Source organism: Pangasianodon hypophthalmus, chromosome 15 (genome assembly GCF_027358585.1).
Source record: "Pangasianodon hypophthalmus isolate fPanHyp1 chromosome 15, fPanHyp1.pri, whole genome shotgun sequence".
NCBI classification, from domain to species: Eukaryota; Metazoa; Chordata; class Actinopteri; order Siluriformes; family Pangasiidae; genus Pangasianodon; species Pangasianodon hypophthalmus.
Window position 1 is genome coordinate 23843179 of NC_069724.1, and position 16310 is coordinate 23859488.

Consider the following 16310-nt stretch of genomic DNA (forward strand, 5'->3'; position numbering starts at 1 on the left):
CAGAATGTTTTTTCAGCAAGTAAAATGGAAGATTTTGTGTGAGACTGTTACTCCATTAGCTATATTATCCTTATTGCTAAAAAGTCTAGGCTGATTTACGACACTCTTGGGGGTAGAAAGGATTCTTGAGAAAACCAATACAGGTTTTTTGGTCACAGTGGAGCTTGTAAACTTTAAAAAAAGTTACATTATTCAGAATTTCACATGTTGGAAAAGAAACACAAAACAAACATGGAGGACAAAACGACTCTTCTTTCCACTGAGTGGATATTATATTAGTAAGGAGATTTATGACGTTGAATTAAAAATATTTTTTCAATATTTTTCAATATTACAATTTTTCAACTAAAAATAGCACCGTGTAGGCTATATTTTTGGAAAGTTCACTGTGACTAAGTGATGTGACGTCACTCAAGCAGCACAAATTCTCTTGATTTTCTGACTACACAGCTACAGCGAAGACAAACCACCTCCTCATCACCAGAGTTACACTAATCTGTATTTTATCTGAATTATTGATCTTAATAAATCTAATCTAGAGAGAAAGCTAGGCTAGTTAGTTAGTTGATAGTAGCTAGGACCGGTAGCAGCGTTGTTATGGTTACAGTGTGAGTGTCACGTGAGCTGTTTTGTTGCTAGCGATTTTTCTGAATAATAAAAAAAAAAAGGATGAGTGTCTTAAGGGAACCTAAAAGCAGCCTTAAGGGTGTTTTTTAGGAATAGTGAAGGTCATTGCTTGCAAAATGGCTTCTACTTGAAAATATTGGATAAAAGCAATTATTAAAATTGAAAAGCGAGATTTTGTTGTAGGTTCTATGTAGAACCTTGGGACAAGCCAAAGAACCTTTTATGGTTCCATATTTATCCTTTTTTTCTACAAGTGTACATTCAGGTTAAGAGGAAATTTATGTAAAAGTATTACTTGAAATATGAAAGCCTATAAAATTGGATCAGGCTCTGAATCCATGTGCTGTGATCGCAGAACAACACGGGGACCTCCGACAGGAAGTTCAGCTCTAACACAGTGTACAAGCCAAACACCTGTTACAGCACACGCAATGCCAGTCAAAGTGCTTTCCCCCAGGGACATCAACACAATGCCACACAGGCGATACTGCCAAAACCAGGACTTGATTAATTGCGCCAGGAAGAATAAATAAACACCATTTGAACAAGAAAGCATCGCAAGAAGAGTCACACGTCATTTGGTTCTCAAATGACTCTTTGAACATGACGTGAGGTTGGGATTAAGGGAACGTTATAATCACCATGCTACATGGTGTTTCCATGCCGTTTGCGTAAAAACCAAAAGCCACACCTCATGACCGACTGTCATTAGGACATTTAAAGGTCGAGAACTGGCCGCATAAATATCTGTAAATAATGTAAGACTTTTTTTTTTCTTTTTTAACAACAAAAGGTTTAAGAATAACTTTAAAGACCACACCAAAACAAGAGACACACCAAAGCCACCCAGTGACAGAAGAACATCCTGTGTTTATAATGTTTCACTCATCTAAAAATAGGTTCGGTACCAGCTGAGTGGCCGAGAGAGAAAACGAAAGAGAGAGAGAACGTGTATACTAACATTAGAAACCGCTGTATGTGAATTCTTCTATTTACAGGCCAAACCCACGTAAGGAGACCTTTCAAAATTTAGGGGAACGCGCAGAAATTTTCCAGGCTGTTTGACAACGAGTTCTTCGCTAACAGTCACGATATTTTAACCCAGAAGCCACCATATATCCATATGATATGATATAATATGATATGATATGATAACAATATTATGATACATTAACATCATGATACATTTCTTGAGTATTGTGAATATGTGCTTCTCCACATGGAAGGAATAAAACCCTCTGTGTGGTGCTGTTATAGAAAAATAATCCACAACTGTAAGTTCTGCATCATGGGACCGTCTTCAGGATAGAGTTTTTTCTGTTTCCTTGGTAACACTTGTCTCGATACTTTGGATACAAATTTAATTGCATATACGTATTAACTCCAAGAGAGAGAAAAAAATAGAGGCTGGTGAGGGAACGACTTTATAGCTGCTATAACGTAAGTGAGAACAGGAACTATTGTGTTTCACAGATGTTCCACAACATTAAATATAACTATAAATGGATAAAAAATGTTTGACATTCTCTAATTAATAAAAAAATGGACAATGTCAAATTGCTGTGATATAAGAGGAATAAAACACTTGCTGTTTTAGGTAAATAATGAACGTCAGGGTGGTTAACATTAACTCCACTCCATCACACAACCCTGTTGTTGATTATTTTCCTATAACAGCATGACACATAGTGTTGTATTCATCACATACTGCTCAAAGCTATATCTTTATGTAAGAAAACTAATAAATGAAAACTCTTTAGACTTCAAGAGCCATTCTTTAAAGAGCAGATTATGAACATCTACTTGCTTTGCAGTGGAATCAAAAGATAAGTCTGTTGTTTTTACCCATCATGCATTGCTGCCCTGATTGGGGTTGTTTACTCAGGTAAAGCTGCTGGCTGCATGACCCCAGGCTGAGCAGCGCAGAGACACGGAAGCGCTGAAAGGGCTGATGGGAAAAGTGCTGACTGGCAAGAGGGAGGTTTAGGGAATGGTGCAGAGTTTGGTATTACGTCATACTGTTTCAGCGAGACCACTGAACACACACACACACACACACACACACACACAATGGCTTAAATGTCAATGAACACAAAACATCATATTAGACATTGACTGAGATGTAGTGTTGTCCAGAAATCATAGTTTCTAGAACATGCTACAATATTATACAATATGATTTTAATTCCTAAGGCACCAATTCGATATTTAATGACATCACTGATTCTGCTCCAATACGATGCGATTTCGATTCATTAGGCAACTATTCAGTATTGACTATAACTCTGATTCCGCTACGATACAATACAATATCATACAATCTCGATCCATAAGAAAACAATTCAATATTTGATGATATCTCTCATTCTGATACGATGATACAATTCGTAGCCTCCGATCGATATGTGCTCAACATTTTTTTCAGAATCATGGATAGGTCTAGCGTTAATTCATGAATGATGATGATGTAGAGAAGGACTATTTTAAAAGAGTTACGGACAAATCACCTTGCTAGCTTGTTTACACATCATTTTAAATATATGAATCATTTCTCCTTTTTTGGTAATAATTGATTTTCGATCGTTGAATTAAATTAATTAAATTGATCCAAATCATCCCATTGTTACACCCCTAGTGGTCAAGCCTTATTAGAAAATAACCACCGTGTCACCTCAGCGGCTCCGACCTAACAACTAACAACAAACTTTGCTTATATTTGAACCAATTATACTGCTAATATTTATCACATATGAATCCTAACATTACAGCTCAATTTTACAGCCCTCTTCTCTTCTTCTTGTTCCTGCTTACACATTTGTAACAAGTTTAAACGAAATCCACAAAAACAGAAAGCATTAAACGTGTGAAACTTTGGTAATAGAATACAAGCAAACACGTCGTAGATAAGGCGGAGAAATGCAAACGATAATCGCAAAGACTAACAGCGCAAATCCTCAGAGCTAATGAGCAACAGGTGAAAGGAATCAGGATTCTTATCCAGTAACAGGACCAACATGAGACAGAACCGGGAAGTGGAGGAAAATTTAAAAATTATTAAATGGCATTAATCTTTAGCTTAAACTTTAGTATTTGTAGAGCAGAAATCTTTTTTTTCTTGAAATTCAGGTGTGGGATTAAAACAGGTGGACGGAGACTCCATTAGTGACAGCTGAGACCTCATGGAGAACATATGAACCTCTGAGTGTGTGTGTGTGTGTGTGTGTGTGTGTGATAAGCTTCTTCTTATCTGATGTAGACTGCAGGGCCTCTGGAGAGCGATGTATAGCGGTGCTGTTCCCCTTATAGGAGTGTGCAGTCATGAAAAACTCACATACACACTGGCTCTTTGTGACACACACACACACACACACACACACACACAATAATCGAGAGTCCGGCCGCGTTACTGCTGATCAAAAGACAAAGGATGCCATATGACGCATTATAAGCATGTCTTAGAAACAAAGCTTCTACATTCATCTTTATTAACATGTCAGAGAGTGAAAGATACTATATTAAGCTTTATAAGCATATTTCCAGGATATGATTATAATCTTTATATAGTATTATAAGCATGTCTTAGAAACAGCATAACTATATTACAAACTATCTTAAGATTAAGACACTATATTACGCTTTATAAGCATAACAAAGACCCTAAGCTTTATACACATGGCAAGTGGCAAATGCATTGTGTAAAGCATTATATGCATGTAATTAAAAAAAAAGCCATTATAAGCATGCCTTAGAAACAAAGCTACTGTACACTGTACAGGAAAAATACGAACTATATGAACTATATCACTATATTAAGCATTATAAGCATATACTGTGACAGTGATATATTACTCATGGAGATAAAGATGTTATGATGATATAGTAAGCATCATAGCATTACAAGCACTAAGACATTAAGACACAAAGATAGCATATTAAGCATTATAAGCGTGTATGGTGGTAGTGATATATTACTCGTAAGCGCGTCGTAGAGACAAAGATGTTGTGATGATAATAAACATAAGAATACACACGTGAGACAAAGAGACAAAGACGCTACATTAGAGACAAAGACACTACGTTAGAGACAAAGATGCTACGTTAGAGATAAAGACACTACATTAGAGACAAAGACGCTACATTAGAGACAATGACGCTACATTAGAGACAAAGACACTACGTTAGAGACAAAGACACTACATTAGAGACAAAGACACTACGTTAGAGATAAAGACACTACATTAGAGACAAAGACGCTACATTAGAGACAATGACACTACATTAGAGACAAAGACACTACGTTAGAGACAAAGACGCTACATTAAGCCTTTATAAGCATGTCTAAAAGACAAGATAATGTTAGGTGTTATAAATGTTTATAATAAGAGAAAACCTTTGCTGTTGTTCAAATAATATGGAAAGAACTGTCAATCTGAAGGGGTGTGTGTGTGTGTGTGTGTGTGTGTGTGTGTGTGTGTGTGTGTCTGCCAAAAGGAAAGTCTTTAAAAGCATCTCCTGCTGATCTGGTTTGAAATCCTGCCAAGAGAGTAATGCTTCACTTCTGAGCCAGCAGCAGAGAAAGAGAGAAAGATGAGCGACTAATTTATTTTATATCAAACTCAAACAAACAAACAAACAAACAAATAAATAAACAACACACAAAGCCGATAAACCACAATCGGAGGTCAGAAATAAGCGAGAGCTCAGTAAAGCAGTGGAAACGTGAGAAAGACGTCCAAATCTTTCAAATGCAAATGAGTCGTTTTGTTTTTCTCCTCCCTTTTTCTTTTCCTGACCAATAAAACATTAAGTCGAGTATTTATGGGATGGAAAACAGGATGGTTGCCATGACACCCACCTGAGTTACAGTTCAAATCCATGGAGGAGGAAGTGACAGGAGAACGCTCCACTCATCTGCTCAACAATCCTGTCATCCACTCTTCTGCTGGTGTTTATTCTTCTTCTAATCTCTTCTCCTTCTGTTCTCTCCTCCTCTCCCCTTTTCTTTCCCTCAATTTGTTCTCTCAATCCCTCTTCTTTTTCTCTCTTCAGCTCTTCTCTTCTTCTATTTGCTCAATACCTGCTGTATTTCTCTTTTCTATTTTTGTATTATCTCTGCATCTTTCTCTCTAATATCCTCTCTTCTTTTCTCTTCTCTTCTCTTTTTTCCTCCCTGTGTTATTTCAAATCTCTTTTCTTTTCTTTTTGTTTCTTCTCTTTTCCTTCTAGTTTCTCAATTCCTGTTGTATTTCTCTTTTCTATTTATATATTTTGTTTGTCTCTTCTCCTCTTCTTCTTCTCTTCTTCTCTTCTCCCTTGATTTTTTCAATACCTGCTTTCCCTTTTCTGTTTGTTTTATCTCTCTGTTTTTCTTCCTTCTTTTTTCTTCGTAATCCTGCTTTTCTTTCCTTTGCTTTTTTCCTTTTCTTTTCTCTCTATTCCTTTGATTCTCACTCTCTTTCTTTTCTATTTGCATTACCTCTATTTTTCTTTTCTGTTTCCCTTTTTCTCTCTTCTCCTTTCTTCTTACTTCTTCTCTTCTTGCTCTGTTTTTGTTTTGTGTAACTATTGTCTATCATTTGCTCTCATTTATCATCTTCTCTTCTAATTTCTTTCTCCCTCTATTTTCATAAAACATAAAATCTCTTCTCTTCTCTTCTCTTCTCTTCTCTTCTCTTCTTCTGTATTTCTCTACTTGTTTTTATTTCTCTCTCTTTCTCTGTTTACTTCTCTTCTCCCTTTACTCCTACATTTCTCTTCTCCTCTCAGGGTTCTCTTTCTTTCCTCTCGCTCCTTGTTCCCCCTCTCCAAACTGTACAAGGAAGATCAGAAATGAAGAAGTGTATGTGTTTATCATGCTCCACTCTCCTCTCTCTCTCTCTCTGATCTCTCTCTCTTTCTCTCTCTCTCTGATCTCTCTCTCTTTCTCTCTCTCTCTGATCTCTCTCTCTTTCTCTCTCTCTCTCTCTCTCTGATCTCTCTCTCTGCTCTCCTCTCTCTCTCTGATCTCTCTCTCTTTCTCTCTCTCTCTTCTCTCTCTCTGATCACTCTCTCTGCTCTCCTCTCTCTCTCTGATCTCTCTCTCTTTCTCTCTCTCTCTTCTCTCTCTCTGATCACTCTCTCTGCTCTCTCTCTCTCTCTCTCTCTCTCTCTCTCTGTCTCTGTGTCTCTGTTACAGCCTGGAGGAAGCGGCGTGATGAGAAGCTCGTAAATCAGGAGCCTGCTGTCCGCCTCACTCTGGGCTGGGAATCCAATCGAAGAGCTGGCACAGAGCCAATCAGCTCCCCCTCTCTCAGCTCTCTATAAATACAGCACGTCCGCGGCCACCAGCGAGCGAGAGCAGAAGGGACGCGGCTCCTGATCTAACGCAGGCCTGTGGTCAGCGAGACATTGCAACATATGGATATTTTATGAGGTTTATTATTTCCACAAGCTTTTAAAGCAAAACAGCGATAAATCAAAGGTGCACAGTGTTCACCACTGACCCTAAATGTCGCTCAATAAAAACATCTTTAAGGCTAATGTTGCTAACAAGTAATGTAAGCTTATAGCTACCAGTTTAGCGTTGTCTAAATCATCACACGCTCACATCGAATGGCTTTCTTTATCTCACACAGACTTGTTGATGTGGTTTCCGACACTGTATCACACACTGATCTGTTTATAAACTGGTAACTCAGTGTATATGAAGCATTATAAACACGCCAAAGAAACAAAGGGTCTATATTCTAATTGGCTTAAACGCTATATTAAGATTTATAAGCTTATCTTACAAAGAGACAAATATGTTATATTATCTATGCCTTATAGACACCTTATTAAGTGTTATATGTATGCATAAGAGGCTACTTCACTGAGCATTATTAACATAAAGTCTAAAAGAAGATCATGTACTGTATGAAGCATTATAAACACGCTATTATGGTCTACTTGGCAAAGACATTACATTAATATATTACAATAAGATTAGTAAGGGCTATTTGTCACTTGTCTATCAGGTATATTTAATATAGTATATCTACAGTAGCTCTAATAAACTGACAACTCAGTGTATATGAAGCATTATAAATGTCAAAAAGACAAAGGTTCTATATTTTAATTTTGTACTAACATTATGAATGTATTAATAAATCATTATACATATGGACTTCATCATTTTCTTCAGGAAATAATTTTCTTCTTTCTAGTTTTAATACAGATTCATGTAACCACAAATGGTGTTATTTTAAAGTGAGTGTGATTTAGATCATTTATTACTGGTTATAAGCGTCCATTGCTTATTACAAAACATGAACTGAGGTTAAAAGGAACATCGTGTACATTTCCTGTATCTTTAAAGCCTGTAGATGGAAAAACCTGCGATCAGACAAACAGCTTTAACAAATCCTCTGCCAAAATGTGTTTATTTTCTTTAAAGACGAAACCTTCACACACATTCCTGTCTCATGATCCGGCAAAACCACTGCAGTGTCGACTTCAGTATAAACTCCAAATCCAGCCGTGTGTAAAATATCGGTGGTAATGTGAGCCACGCTGATGGAGGTGTGAGAACTCAGTGTGTCAGCCAGAGGCCTCCAGCTCGGCTAGCGTGTTATATAAACGTCTGAGTTTTCCGCTCATGACCCCATCTATCCTATTGTACTGTATTTCTACTCCATGAACACACACACACACACACACACACACACATGCACTCATCAACCTCTCCTCTTAGGGATAAGTTCTTCAAGAAGAAGAAGAAGAAGAAGAATGGATCAAGTAGAGGAAATAACATTCCAAAAAGGTCATTCTGTGAAAAAGATGTCCTTATTTTTATTTTTAAAAAAAAAGAAAGAAAGAAAATATGAACCTTTCTACAGGCAGGAAAAAAAACAATTAAAAAAGCTAAATACTGGAAGGTGCAAATCACATTTAAGCTGCTAATTATTCATCAAAATGTTTCATGCTACATGATCAGAAACACACATCTGCACAGCTTTACACAATCCTATGCTGGAGTTTACACTGTTAACACATCACAGTTTACATAAGCTAATTTTCAGATAACGTGATGGTCACGAGTGGACAAAAACAGTGAAATAATAATATTACTGATGAGTTCTGAACATTTTTAAGTATGTAGAAATGTTCTAGATTAGATTTTTCCAAAAAATCTGAAGTGGCCAGACTCTGTATTTCTGTCTGCAGTAACTCACCATAATATCCTTACAGGAGAATTTACATCGTATCTGTTGTATATATTGGGAAATTTTTAAGTAACTCTGATTAAGTAACTCCGATTAAGTAACTCTGACAACATCCATACAAACATGATGCACCGTATTGCCTTTACATTCACTTCTTTTCTCTTTTCATCTCCCACACACACACACACACACACACAAACACACACACACACACACACGAGTGAATAGTTATGAGTAACCTTTTTCAAAATGTCACCTCTCTCAGAGATGACTGAGAAGAATAATGCATAAAAAACAATTCTTCATTACTGCCATTCACATTAAAGGTTAATAGACCATTAATAAAAACTTATAAAAGGGGAAAAAAAAGTCTAAATAAATAGCACTCTTGCACTCAAGTGCCTTTGTTTCCACATTTAAATGAAGGTGTTTTGCATCGTGGCTGCTGGACTTTTCATGAAATTCAAATTCAGCTTTCGAGCAGGAAGGCCATGCAGAACCTTATATTATCTTAACGGCAAGCTGTCTTTATGTGACACATTGAATTTTAAGTTCCACACAAGGCTGTGCATGAAACGACAATCAAGTGACAAACACACCAAGATGCAGGACATTTCATTTCAGCTGAGGCATCCCAAATAAAAAAAGAGCAAGAAAGAAAGGCTGGCATGTCATTTTTCTCCTCCGAGCACACGGTAGATGAGCATTAGGAATTCAGCTTCAGATGGAACTGTGATTCATTCTGTGCTGAGCAGAGGGCTTTTAGCTGAGCCGTGTAGGTTTCACAGCAAGCCGGAGAAATGCAAAGGTTTATGTGAAAGTTGTAGTTTGCGTTGAAAGAATTGCAAAGAGAAATATTTCACCTGCTAGCTAGGAATCAGAATCGAAGGAGCTCTTTTTTGAAGTGAAGACTTCATTGGATTTTCCATTTTAACAATCATGTATGCATGTCGATAATGTTCAGAAAAAGATTTTATATATAAAAGGTGAATAAATAAATGAACTGTTGCAAACAGCAGAGAATACTTTAGAAGCTACAGACACTGCTGGTGATTGGTACTGGAACACAGTGTTGCCAGGTCCATGGTTTTCCCACGTAGCCATTGTGTGTGTTGCTGAGAAGTGATCTGTTTTGGTCCATTTGTCCATTTTTTGTAATATTAAAACATTAAAATCCACATTTTTTAATAAAACAGTTTAATCTACTCATTCCCAAATCGTTTTATTCCAACCTCTCCACTGCCTTCTTTCCATTTGCTCTATTAGCTAATCTTCTACCATGGCTAAACTGGATCCTACTTTGGGGAAGCATGTTTTAAATGTTCTACAAGGCCTACGAAGCCACAACAACCAACTCACATTACAAATCCTTGTGCTTTGGCAATTAACAATGCAGTGTTAAATCCCCTGCTAAGTTAATTACCATGCTAACACTGCTCTGAAATCTCTTGTGCCCCTGACAAGCACCATTTCCCTGCCAGCAGGTAGGAGCAGATAATGTTTAGCGTACAGTGTTCCTCACACTTTCTCATGCAGCAGCAAGGTTTTCTCTTTGAAACATTCTCAGGTTAAATCTCATTATGTGGAGGAGTTTTTTTCAGATAATCAGGCAGGGCAGTTAAGAACGGAAAGTTTGACGTCAGAGCTCCAGAACTCCAGCGGAGACTCGTCACTCATCAGCTCTCCGTTCCTGCTGAAATTCCACTTTTCATTCTAGGAGAAGTAGTTTAAAATCTCCGGCTGTCACAGATGGTTATTACTGGCAGCTGTTATAGAAAATGGACTTAGATGCAGATCATTACTGAGCTCCCGTGCTGGGTAAGAAGACGAGTCCCTCAGTGAAAGTTTGGCTTGAATTTTAGATGAGCGGCTTCAGGTGTTTGGATGGAAACCTTTACTGATGGACAAAATGGAGCAAATGGCCACAAGGGGGCAGAGTAGAGGTTTTATTTTCTGTTGATAACCTTGAACTGCTTTATGCCTGTATTGTATATTGGAGAAAAAACATCTAGAAATGAGTAAATATAAACAATAAGTAATAAAATAAAAATGGCGTGCTAGGATAGGAAAATAATCAATGATGCAGTACTGTTATTTTCCAACAATGAAATGTTTTATTCCGCTTATACCAAAGCAATGTGTAATTTGTTCTGTGTAAACTGTACAACTTTTTTAATCTATTATAAAAAAAGTCCTACTTTTTATCTGTTTACAGTTACATTTAATGTTGCGGAATGTCTGTGAAACAAATTAGTTCCTGTTCTCACTTATGTTATAGCAGCTATAAACAGTCGTTCCCTCACCAGCCTCTCCTTTTTTTTCTCTTGAAGTGAATAAGACCAAAAAAAAAAAAAAACGCAGATTGTCATGTTACCAAGAAACCACATTAATATAAACCCGTGATTTGCAGCTGCACTCCTCTCAGAGCTGCTGTTATAGAAAATTAATCAATACCTTCTAACCAATCAGAACTGAGAAGATGGAAAAAGCATGCTAAAACTACACAAGAAGCTCAACTTCTGTATAAAAGCCTCTTCGCATCAAAGAGGAGAAACCTCTAATGATTTTTCTCTAAGGCTAATAGAGACGTTTCCTCTGTGAGATTATTCGGAAACATTAATGAAGTTAAATCAGCAAGTTCTGCAGTTAAACACATGATGTAAAACCCTGAAATGTCTGCGCTAAGCACTGCTTCACATTTACAAGATCTGTACATGTTTACAAGTAAGTCAGAGAAAAAGAGATTGCCAAGCAAAATTACTGCAACAGAATCCTAAACAGTTGTTATGGGAATGTTATGAAAAAAAGAATGCATGGCTTTTTCAGACTTTTTGATCATAATGGAAATGGATACTAACAAAATCTGCAAAGTCAAGCAGCTAATCAGTGATGTATCTCAGCTGCTGGCTCTCTGTGCCTCCACGCTGCTGTTCTGAGGACAGCGGGAGCTGAACAGTTTTTCCCTCTGGCTCTGAAAACTAATAACGTTCATGAATTATATAAAGCGAACACTTAGAATGAATCAGTATTCATTTGCAGTTCCCGGTTTCTCATTAGCGCCTAAAGGTCAAGAACAGCAGCTCTAAAAATGACATGACATTTTTCTTTCTAAATGAAACAGTGTGTTCAGGAAACTCCATGCTCTGAACATCTTTCAGTTTCCCTGCTCTAATAAATGCTTTAGTTACTGTGACCGATTACTGGGACAAATTAACATCCCCTCACACTCACACTTAGCATTAGCGTGCAACGTATCCTTCACAAATGTTACGCTAATTAACTGTAGCCTGCGCACGGCTTTTTCAGTAACAAGCACAATAAAGGATTGTAAAGTCGTTGATATAGTTTTACTTTATACCACAGCACTGTTGAATTCTGGATTGTGATTGGTCGTCAGGTGTTGATTAATTTTCTAGAACAGCAGACAGTAGTGTAGCTGCAAATTTATTTATATAAATAAATAAAGGTTTATATTAATGTGCTCGTTCTAATACGTTATCGTTTCTATAGCAACAGCTCATTCACAGGGACTTGTAAGTTCTCTGTAAGGAGATGTTTATTTAACATCTATGTTAGGAGTCTCCAGTATCAGTAAAAGTCAGAGGTAAAGCTGTAACTTTAATCAAACTAGGAATCATAGTGATTATCAAAGACTCAAACTAGGAATCAAAAGAAAACAGAAAACAGATTAAAATGCGTACTTGTTGATATGGTTTTCTCTAATGAGACGTTTGAATCACTAGTGTCAGTGATTTGTACCAGTGAAAGCTGTAAAAACTGTAACTTCAGTCAAATAAGGAATCAAATTAGGAATCAAATAATCAAACTAGGAATCAAAGAATCAAAATAGGAATCAAATTAGGAATCAAATAATCAAACTAAGAAACAAAGAATCAAACTAGGAGTCAAATTAGGAATCAAATAATCAAACTATGAATCGAGGAATCAAATGAGGAATCAAAGAATCAAATGAGGAATCAAATTAGCAATCAAAGAATCAAACTAAGAAACAAAGAATCAAACTAAGAAACAAAATAGGACTCACATAATCAAAGTAGGAATCAAATTAGGAATCAAATAATCAAACTAGGAATCAAAGAATCAAATGAGGAATCAAAGAATCAAACTAGGAATCAAATTAGGAATCATATAATCAAACTAGGAATCAAAGAATCAAATGAGGAATCAAAGAATCAAACTAGGAATCAAATTAGGAATCATATAATCAAACTAGAAATCAAAGAATCAAATGAGGAATCAAAGGATCAAACTAAGAATCAAATTAACAATCAAAGAATCAAACTAGGAATCAAAGAATCAAACTAGGAGACAAAAGAAAACACAAAACAGAAAACAGTGTGTAATTGTAGATATGGTGCAGTTTTCTGTAAGGAGATGTTTTTTTACCATTTTTGGAAACAGTCAGAGGTAAAGCTGTAGTATTAAGTCAGGGGTCTCCAGTCTTATCCCACAGGGCCAGTGTGGCTGCAGACTTTCATTACAGCCAAACCAGAGGTGCACTTGATAAAACAAGTGGAACTGATTAAAGAGGTGTGGCTCCTGCTGGTTAGAATGAAAGCCTGCACACCGGCCCTGTGTGGATAAGGCTGAAGACCCTTGCTTTAAGTATTATCTTTTCAATAAACATGTTTCTCTGTATCTCCATGTCTTATTAACTTCAAGAGAGAGAGAAAAAGAGTGGTTGGTGAGAAAACGACGGTTTAAAGCTGCTATAACGTAAGTGAGAACAGGAACTAACTTGCGGTTTTATCCTGGTCAGAGTCACAGTGGTTTGAATTATAAATGTATTCATATTTTGGAAAATAGAAGCAACTAAGTGCAAAAAAACATATCGTAGGAAGATGCAGACAAAAGTAATAACTGTTGGAGCAGGTAGGAGTCTTGCACACTCCTTTAGCTTCGAGCGTAAAACATGAAAGCCGTCAGTCGACATTGTGTTCGATACGACATCAGAGCAGCTTGATGGACTCGCTTTCAACAAATCCTCTGATGTCTGGTGTCATCCTCCAGCACTGAAGCGTTAAAGTCAGAGACTCGTATTCTCAGGACACACTTCTCCTGAACATCAGTGTAATTTGATTAGTACTTTATATGTAGCTAATGACTGAGGCTAATGATTTTTTTTTAGCTAACACTCAGTTATTAAGTCTTTTATACTGACAATTTAAAGGCACACTGACAGTTGAAACTAAACATACCAGTCAGAACCTCCATGGCTTTCCTTCATACTGAAAAATCTCAACATGGCGTCATTTTAAAACTTTTGAAAACAAAGTGCTACCTTTGTTCTTCATTTCTGGAATGCATTAACCTGAATTGGCCAAGGGTGCACATATTTTTAATGGCATCGAAAATGTGTTTTTGATATTGGAAATACTCTTTCTTGATCTTGAGGACATAGAGATAGGGTGTTTCTCTTTTCTTCTTCTTTCCCTGCGTTCCCTTTCTCTCCATTTTCTGTATATTTTTTATATAATAACTGTCTTTACTTTCTTTTCTCTTGCTGTATCTAGAGTCTCTCTCTGTCTTTTTTCTTTTGTTTGTTCATTTACACTTGCAAGGGTTGTGTTTATAGACAGAATAATTCTACAGCGTAATCCAAAAACAGAACTTCTTGTAGTTGGTACAGCAACATGAGGTTTTATATACACTGTTCTGCACAGGCTGCAGTGTTTTTGTAATTGTTCGCTTCACCACTTGGAGGCACTGGAGTCATTTTATTAATACTTAAGACCACATCTGCTAAGAAACCCTGAGAGAAACATTAGTGAAGAATCACAGAACGGTTAGAGCACGAAGTCCATCGTGAACATCAAGGTCAAGAAGTGATTCACGCATAAATATTAAAAGTGGGATGTTTGTGTTATCTTTTCTTTCAGCACTGTCTATCTATTAGGTGTGGTGAATACAGGAATAAATATATAACAATATCATTTATATTAATAAATATTCGCTGATATTCGTGTATATATACACCAATGATATACACCAAGTATATGAAAAACAGCTGTGTTTTTTGGGAAAAAAAATTTTAATTAAAAATGACAAAATTTACAAAACCTTGTTTATGAAGGAGACAATAATCAAGTAATTTGTTCAAGCTATTGAACAAATCAAGCTATTTGTTATAAGTACAATCTATCTATCTATCTATCTTCTTCTCTTTCTTTCTGCTTCTTTCTTTCTTTCTTTCTTTCTAATGATGATGATGGTAACCTCCAGCACTTCTCTGATGTTGGAAACTTGTTTGAGAGATATTTTCTCAAAATGGTAGTTTTTTTAAATTACTGATTAAATCCAGACACGTCCTGCTTGTTGACTCAGATGTTTGGACCCAACAGCTTCTTCTGTAATCTGTAGCCAAGCTTCATTATGGACTGAACTGTAGAACGTAGAGATTTGTGACTCTATGAACCAATAATCAATACTCTCACATGGTGATAAATCTCATACGATGACAGCCCTGATTTAGCCTTCTGGCTGAAACGCAGGATGAATGGAACAGACAGCTCGAGCGGCCAACACACTCCTCCAGCTGATTCCTGCTGATCTCAGCATGATCCCTTCAGAGACGCAGAAGATTTGATGTTCCGCAATGGTCTGTTTTTGATGACTGATTAAAGTTTAACATAGGTCTTTAAAGTGGATGCAGACTTTTGGACTGTGAGTAGTATAGGGTACAGAGACTTAGAAAAGTGCTAGCATCAGCTTAAAGTAGGGATTCTCTGCTGCAAGCAGTTTTTTTTTTTTTTTTTCGCAATGGATGTTTTGCATACATGATATTTATTATACTAAATAGATACGATAATGCAGGCATGGACCAATCAGTAGGTTGTGTGTCCAGGATTTTGTGTCTGGGGTTTTCATTTTTTTCATAGTTGCATGTAGGACATGGAAGTTCAACAACCAGAAAAAGAACAAAACACTCTGTCTTACTCCTCATTGACTTTTGCAAAACAAACCTTTTCATTTGGTATGTAGCTATATTAAAACATAACACGCTTCATGGTGATGTATTGCATCTCGATGGTGTAACTATTGCTCCCACTACTCGCTCTGAATCGCACCTCCTGCTACACTACCCTGACTCACAATAGAACAATTTTCTGCTAGGTGGATTAATTAGTGTGCATGGATTACAGATGTTCTAATCAGGGTCAGGAATGTGCATGTACATGGAAACAGCACAAATCTGGCAATTTACAGTCACCTTGAGAGGAAATAAAGACACTAACCAGACTCAAATATCCTTTACATGCAATGAGAGCTAAATCTCAGAGCTCAAAATCTCAAAACAACATTTTGTCGAAGTCAAAACGTAAAACGTTAGCCAACAATAATATGCTAATATTGTTCATAACTTGCTCACTATGTTATAATGTTATTATATTACATTAGATACTGTATGTTACAAAACATGGAACTGGGAAGCACAGTGGAGATCTGGAGATTTTACTTCCTTGGTGGTTTAGGTAATGT

At 36.7% G+C, this 16310-nt stretch overlaps 1 protein-coding gene across 2 annotated transcripts in view; it reads right to left on the minus strand.

Moving 5' to 3' along the window:
- Positions 1-16310, minus strand: part of arhgap24 (Rho GTPase activating protein 24) — a 103884-nt gene that overhangs the window by 34904 nt on the left and 52670 nt on the right. Inside the window, exon 1 of one of the 2 annotated variants that reach the window (XM_026928741.3) lies at positions 5483-5975. The exons of the other annotated variant lie outside the window; for it this stretch is intronic. Coding sequence (XP_026784542.3) covers positions 5483-5504 — 22 coding nt within the window. The 5' untranslated portion in view covers positions 5505-5975. Of the gene's footprint in view, positions 1-5482; positions 5976-16310 lie in introns of those variants that run through there. 2 annotated transcript variants of the gene reach the window in all.